This window comes from Rhincodon typus, chromosome 5 (genome assembly GCF_021869965.1).
Source record: "Rhincodon typus isolate 14 chromosome 5, sRhiTyp1.1, whole genome shotgun sequence".
In the NCBI taxonomy this organism is placed as follows: domain Eukaryota; kingdom Metazoa; phylum Chordata; class Chondrichthyes; order Orectolobiformes; family Rhincodontidae; genus Rhincodon; species Rhincodon typus.
In genome coordinates, this window is record NC_063336.1 from 114,466,783 (window position 1) to 114,474,635 (window position 7,853).

A 7,853-nucleotide genomic window follows, 5' to 3' on the forward strand; every position below is an offset into this window, starting at 1 on the left:
ATGCTGCATTTTTGCACCAGTTACATAAATCTCAACTAAATTGTGCCGTAAATAAACACAATTATACTGAAACTCAAGGCCATTAGTTTTACAATTTTGGCATGAAGAGATACTTTGTTTATTGATGCAGAGGTATTGGAAATCCAAACCCATGCACTGAAAATGTCACTATCTATACTCAAAAATTGCAGCTCAGATCAGAAAGATAGCTTTCACTTTCAGTAAACATTAATACCCACTATAAATACTAAAATACCCTTGTGGAATATTTTATTTTGAAGTATATGTGTACTATTTACAATAACTTGAATTTAATAAAACTTTGATCATTCCTCAAATTTTTGACTGGTTCCTTTAGGAAGTGGAGATCGAGATAGTTGACGAAATGGAAAAGAACAATACAAACAACGAGAGTGATTTGTACTTCCCAGATTTAATAGAAAGTAGAACTACTCTGAATCAAAACCACGTTCCAGATTCAAAAACATCAGTTAAGCCACCGCAGGAGAGATATTCTCATGAAGCCAGTGCATCTGGGAGTTTTCTGGAAAGAAGGGAATTATTGGCAGGTACACACATTAAATTTTTTTGCAGAACTATTGTTTCTCATGCAATACACACGTACTGAAACTGCTGCAAATACATTAGCATATGTAAAGAGAAAAATATTTTTGCATTTTCAGATGTAACAATCAGAGCAAATCGACCAAGTACTCTGCGTGACAAACATCAACCTTTTCTCTTCATGGATGCTGACAAATTTCCATGTTTCTGTCATTTAATCACAAATTTAACAATATTTTTAGTGTGCTAATTGAATGTCTAGCATTTCTGTATAAAACAAATCTTAATTTAGCAAACATTACCGCCAAAGAGTACAGTTTATGAACCTAATAATTGAACTAAATTACGCAGTCCCCTTCCAAAGGAATGATAGTACTGAAAATGTGTCACTGGGTGGAATTCACTGGAGCAGGGAGTGAAGTGGAAGGCACTGTTCTGGGAGGATGAACATGGGAAGTATGGGCTGCCTTATGTTGGTGGCATGTAGGCAGTGAGATGGTGAGAGTGACAGAAAGTGGCAGATAACCATTTAAAGAAGCAATTGTTGTCTCATTGGTGCATACATTCAACAGAATTTGCTGGTTCCTTGACAATTAAATGTTAGGTGCGCTGTCAGATTCCCAAAACCTCAAAGGTGTTGGCATTCTGATGAGGCTTCCCATTCAAAGAGGGAAGTCAGCTATTGTGGAACTGTCTTCCAGTGGGGAAGAAATGTTTCCAAAAGGGGAAGGCAGACCATCACTGAAATGACGCACGGTTCAAATGATCTGATGGGCACCTTAAAAGAACTGGGGGGGCGGCCAATAGTGGTGGTAATCTCTCATAGAATCAGGAAGGATTAGGAAGGATGGATTAGGAAGGCCTGGGACACATTGGATAACATCTCCTGCAAAGGCAGCAACCAGTAAAGGGGCTGATTAAATGATTCCTGGGACTCATTGATTCATTCAGTTCTCCTGGATAGCAAAGTCGAGGAGGAGAGACATAGAGGGAAATTGGACTAACTACCAGAGGCAACAATGCTGGAGGAGCAGTAGAAATTAGGGGTGGGCATTAAATGATGATTTATCCCCCATGAATGTGTGAACGAAAAGGATGCTAAGGGGAATGGCAGCAGGAGTGAGTCCCAAGAAAAGGCACATTGCATTTCCAGAGCTTTCAAGACTTGGATGAACTAGTCCCAGGTGTCTGAGCACCAGTGTGTACAAAGGCTATGCTGTGATGGAAGTAGTCACCTATCTCTACTCAAAGCTTCAAGATGATCTGCAACCCTCAGGAATCAGTGGGCAAACAGTGCCAGTGGCCCCAAAAGCCACCGCTGTGTTAAAATTCTACATACCACCTTTTTCCAGGGATCCATCAGGCACATAAGACCATAAGGAATAGGAACTTCCAGCAGTAGGACTTTTGGGCCCTCAAGCAAACATCATGGCTGATCTGAAGTGTCTCATGTCCACATTCCTGCCCTATTCCCTTAGCCCTTGATTCCCCGCCTGATCAAGAACCTGTCTATCTCAGCCTTAAATATACACATGGTCTTGCCCCCACCGTTCTCTGTGGTCAGGAGTTCCAAACACTCACAACTCTTTGAGAGAATAAATTCCTCCTCAACTCAGTCTTAAATTGGTCCCTTTATTCTGAGACTATGCCCTCTGGTCGTAGACTCTCCCATGAAGGGGAACGTCCTCTCAGCATTTACCCTGTCAAGCCCCTTAAGCCATCTTCTATGTTTCAATGCAATCACCTCTCATTCTTCTAAATTCCAGTGAGTAGAGTCCCAACCTGTTTAGCCTTTGCTCATAAGATAATCCCTTCATACCAGTGATCATCCTAGGAAACCTTCTCTAAATTGCCTCCAATGAAATGATATCTTTCCTTAAATAAGTGACCAAACTGCTCGCAGTACTCCAGATGTGGTCTCATCAGCACCTTGTACAGTTACAGTAAGACTTCCATACTCACACACTCCAACCCCCTTGAAATAAGGGCCAACATTCCATTAGCCTTCCCGACTACCTACTGCATCTGTGTAATAACCAAAAGAACTGCGGATGCTGTAAACCAGGAACAAAAACAAAGTTGCTGGAAAATCTCAGCAGGTCTGGCAGCATCTGTGAAGGAGAAAACAGAGTTAACGTTTCAGCACCGGTGGCCCTCCCTCTGACCTTGTTTTTGTACTGCATCTGTGTGCCAGCTTTCTGTATTTTGTGCATAAGTCCCAAGTCCCTTTGTGATGTGGCTTTCTGCAGTTTCTCTCTATTTAAATAATATTCTGTTCTTTTGTTCTCCCTTCCAAACTGAACAACGTCATTTCTTCCCACATTATATTCCATTTGTCCAACGTTTTGCGAAGGATATCTCCAGTAGCTGCATTGAGGAGGTCACCAATGAATTGTTTAAGAGAGTTGGAGATAACCAGATTTCTTGGCTTTGTAGCCATTACACGATTTCTGTATATGCAGGGTATAACCAGTTTCACCCATGCGGCAATTAAAACTCCCTTGGACCAGCCGGTGTTCTTTCTAAACACATGGTGCTCGCCAGCTTGTGACCAATATCCAGTTGTGAACACTTGTGCACTGACATGAACGTATCTGCACTGGTGAATGGTGCAGTGGATTATGTGACATTAATTCCTCTGAAAAATTGTCACCCTCCTCCCTAGATGTTTCTCAGTTGAGGAGTAGCTCATTTCTTCAGAGTATGGAAGCCTGTATGGGAGAACATAACCAATGAGATCTTACCCCTTCCCATTCATGCCTGATGTGTGCTATCTCTCAGGCCACTGGTGAACATCAAGCCTGGCACCTGTTTTTTGCACCTGACCTTGCCATCCATCCTCTGTAACCTGACCACCTTGCTGTCTGGCAAGTTGAGAGACTCCTCTGCTGTGGGTTCAGGAGCACTCCTTTCACCTTCGTGTTGTGGGTAGAAGGGAAAGGGAATCTCCACACAATGACCAGCTGAATATTTCACCCTTACATCCAGTTTCATGAGACTTGGAGGATGCTGGCACCAAAGATGTAGACACCTGTCATTCACATGCAGCTAATCCTTATGAAGCATCTAATACTACCAGACAAAACTCCTACCTCACCAATCACTGTGCATCTCATTGTCTGCATGCAAGTCACAGTGCGTGTTAAGCATTTATTTATACTGGTTATAGCTATGCAGAGGAGGTAGTTAACCTTTTTGTAAGATGGTACCTATGCATGTTGGTGAATCCCAAGAATGCTGACCTCTGCTGTTATCTCTGTCCAGGCTTCTTTAGTCAGACTGAAGATTCTCTTCTTTTCACCATGGGGGATCAGTACCTCCTTCTAGTCTTGTGCAGCCTCTAGATAAAATTGAGAAACTAAAACACATGGAAATATTTGAAGGGAGAAAAGAATTTGGCATATGGTCCCTTTTTATTTGTTATTTCAGATGGACTCTCCATTTGCACTAAAACGAACAGTCCTGTTTGCAGAGGCTTTCAAGCCCTCTAATCCCAATTCCCACACTAAATTGTTTGTGTGGGAATTGGTTTTCTGCCTGCCTGGTTTCTTCCTGATGCAATAGATTCTAAGGACCAGTGGAATAAGAAACTTTGGGGCTTGTGATTTTCTAGTAGTAGATCTGTTGGATATTTTGTATGCAGTGAAATACGTGTATTGTGGTTGAAACATGATCTCATAGTGTTTCCTTTGGGGGGAACTGATTGTGTCTTTATTAGTTCGGAGGGGCTGTGGAATTTGCAAAGTACTTTCTTCCTGATAGAAACCTCTTAGGTGTGAATATTTATATATTTTTTTAACATCTGATTTTGTTTTGTTCTATATTCTAGCGACAGTTGCTTCAGGATTTGTGGGACTTGTACTTGCTGTCCTACTTGTGGCAGTGCTCGTGTATCGAATGAAGAAAAAAGATGAAGGAAGTTATACATTGGATGAATCCAAGCAGCTACCAAGTGGAGGCTACCAGAAACCAGAAAAACAAGAGGAGTTCTATGCATAAATGTATTTTTCAAAAAAGTTATCTATCAATCTTTTATGCAAAATGAACACTTTTTTTTTCTCTTGCCTGGGTTAGAAAGTGAATCTGAAAAAAGAAATGCCAGTCTAGCCTCTATTGCCATGCCACGATGATTGTATTTTTGACAGTTCTGAAACCGAACAGAGAGAGCATGTTTGTCTTGCAATGAGATGTCTTGTCATTTGGCTTCATGGGTGAGGAGACTTGGTTAAATTTTCACTGCAATTTTTAAGTTGTAGAGTATAACTGCCTTCTGAAACAGTGGGGTAAAATAGTTCGGCTTTTCTTAAAAAAAAACTAGAAAAAGAAACACAGCTGGGAATGCACAGTACAATATTGTAAAGCCACAAACTGCCTAAATCTTGTAAATTTCATTATTGTAAAAGTATCAACCAAATGGGAGGGATAAAAGATGATAAAAGATCATTGTACTATTGTGATTTCAATTTGTATGGAAGTTAACCATATGTCCTTAATAAGATAGGTTTACAGTAGAGATTCCCAATGATCTTGGTCACACATTGTTCTTAGTTGTGTGTGTTGTAGTTTATTGAAAAAAGATGCATTTAAATTTTTAAAGAGATTAACTAAGTTCAAGCATTCCTTCAGTTTATTTGGAATTGAAGGACTAATTGGTGAAATATTGTCCATTCTAAATACAGTAAACTTTGCATTATCTGGCACTCCACCATTCCATTCTCCATAATTTCTGACAGCTCCATGTTTTAAAAAGGCAATCAATGTTCAGATAATGCATTCTTGAGGAACGACTAATAATATTAACAAATACAGTAGATTATAAACCTGAAGAAATTGTTCTTAGTCTTTACCTTAAAATTATTAATATTTTGGAGTTAGTTTTGGTTATTGACCATTTGGAGTAACTGATGGTTAAACTGATTTCTTTGTAATAGTTGGTCCGAAGGTCATGCTGTCGGTTTAGGTATTACCACTGTGAGGCACTGCTGTGCCACTAGCCCCCCGCCACCCCCATTGCTGACAGCCACCCTTCTTCCCCACTCTTCCCTCAGTCCTTCATTGACAACTCACCACCTTGCCCTGTGCCTGAATTAACGTGACTCCCCATTAAACAACATTTTCGATTAAATGGCACCAACCATTCCCCGGGGGTGCCAGGTAGCCATCATTTTACTGTAGTTTAATTGATAAAAGTGGGAGGGCAGTAATAGTTGAATGCTGTTTTGTGAGTTAATTATATTCTCGGTCTTGGAACTTTCACCTAATTCCTGCAGTTGATGTGCTTTTATACTGTAGGGAGTCATTGGAGCATCTGGCCCATTCTTTTGAAGAGCTGGCCCTCTGAGTTTATTTAAAATTAAGTGGGGAGGATTTCTATGGTCCCACACTGACAGGGTTTAAACGTGGGGGTTGGAGGCTGAAACAAATGTAAAGTGTGATTTGGCTGCTCTCTACTTGGCTGCCCTGACCTGGCTCCCAATTTTCAGGCAACTCTCCTGCACTTGGACCAGATGAATGACCAGTTAAGTGGCTCACCTCATCCCTGCTGCTATACCACCTGCTGCAGAGGAGGTCCATGCCAAGTGGATAGCCTGGCAGCTATTGCAGGGTAAGGCTGGGGAAACTCCTTTGGGGTCCCCAGTATCTATTGGATGAATGACCCTCAAGATCATTGCCCTAAATCATCCCCAAAGGTCTTGAAATCCTCACCCCACCCTCTCACTGTCACCTCCCTCCCCCACCTTAAGTGGATTCTGCCAGTCAAGCCCTGCCGATAACCTGGATGTACTTGAAGTCTCATCCATTAGCTCCTCTTCCTCAGGGACTGCCTGTAGTTCCAAAAATGGCCACTATTTGGAACTGGCACTGTTGGGATTGTTTGGGCAATTGGATTGGGCTGTCAGCCTTCTGGAATGGGACATGCTCCCCAGGTTGATGTGACATCTCACCTTTAGCCAGTTACCATGCTGCTTTGGGGCAGCCAGTATCATTGGGGATACAAGTTCCACCACATTTCAGGTGATGTGACAGGAAATCCCACCATCTGAACCAACCTGCCCTCAGTACAGTTCAGTGTTCCTCCACCCCAATTTTCTTTTTGCACAGATGAGTATTTTTGTTCTTCTTGATCTTCAGTTGTGTTGATCATCTAATTTAAATGATTGAAATTGATCTTTTTCAGGCATACTTCTGTTTTCTCACTGCAAGCATACCACAATTTCTCCATCTAATCTATCCAAAATGTTTAGGTTGAGACACTATAAGGTCGACATATGAAATAGAGTCACCAGCTGAATTTCAAATGAAATGTTTTGCACCTTTTGTAGAAATACATTGTGTGAAAAACTGAGCTGAGATTTGATCCAGCAGTCGGTGATATGGTTCTTTATCAGCTGCTGCACAGTTCTTAACATACGCTTCTGCATTCCTGATTTATATTTCTGACAATTTAACAACTTACAGCTGTTACAAATTTATGAACAAATGGGTGTATAAAGGAGACAACTGTATCTGCCTCTCATTGTTTTTGAATCACTGCCATTTTCGAGAGTTGGGTAAAAAGAATTCTGTAAAGCTGAACTGTAATCACAATTTCATGTCTCAGCAGTTGAAGATCTGCATTTTTGAAAGTTAACAAAGAATAAACCAAATATAATTATTTTTGTATGATAGAACTAGTCATTAATCTTTGTTTAGAACCATTTATGACTAGCAAAATGGCTAGATGTCAAAAGATTTGGTTAAATGGTGTTTGTGACTTTGTGACTCTTATCATGACTGTTGATATTTGTTCTGACCTTTTGTTCATGCTTTCTATTTATTAACTGTGTTATTTCAGTATGTATCAAACAATAAAAGAACACGGACACAATTCATTGTCTATAATTTATGAAGACAATGGAGTCCATTTAACATAAACCCTAAAATTAAGATATTTGAAAGCTTATTTAGGGTTAGGTACATAGATTGCAGGGTTTTGAGCTGTAAGCCCCCAAAAAAGGTGAAAAATAAGCTGTCAGACTAAAACGTGTAGGTTTACACTACTTAGCCAGATTTATTTTACTGGTTAAATGCATAGAGGTAAGACACAGCAAGATGCTTAACCAAATACAGAACAATTTCACATGAAGTATATATCTGTACAACTTGTTTCCTGCACTCTGAGATAAAGCAGGGCTTTAGAAGAAGCAATCAGACCCATACTTTCTTGGAGACTTTCACATTAAGATGCAGTATGTGCAGAAGTACAAACCAAAAAAACGCTCAGAGCAAAATCACAGCCATCAAGCACA

The 7,853-nt window shown here is 40.5% G+C and overlaps 1 protein-coding gene across 1 annotated transcript in view; it reads left to right on the top strand.

The window, feature by feature from the left end:
• Positions 1 to 7,432, top strand: part of LOC109922748 (syndecan-1-like) — a 66,283-nt gene extending 58,851 nt beyond the window's left edge. The window contains exons 4-5 of the mRNA XM_048597502.1: positions 359 to 569; positions 4,394 to 7,432. Coding sequence (XP_048453459.1) covers positions 359 to 569; positions 4,394 to 4,563 — 381 coding nt within the window. The 3' untranslated portion in view covers positions 4,564 to 7,432. The remainder of the gene's footprint in view (positions 1 to 358; positions 570 to 4,393) is intronic.
• Positions 7,433 to 7,853: the final 421 nt, after the last annotated feature.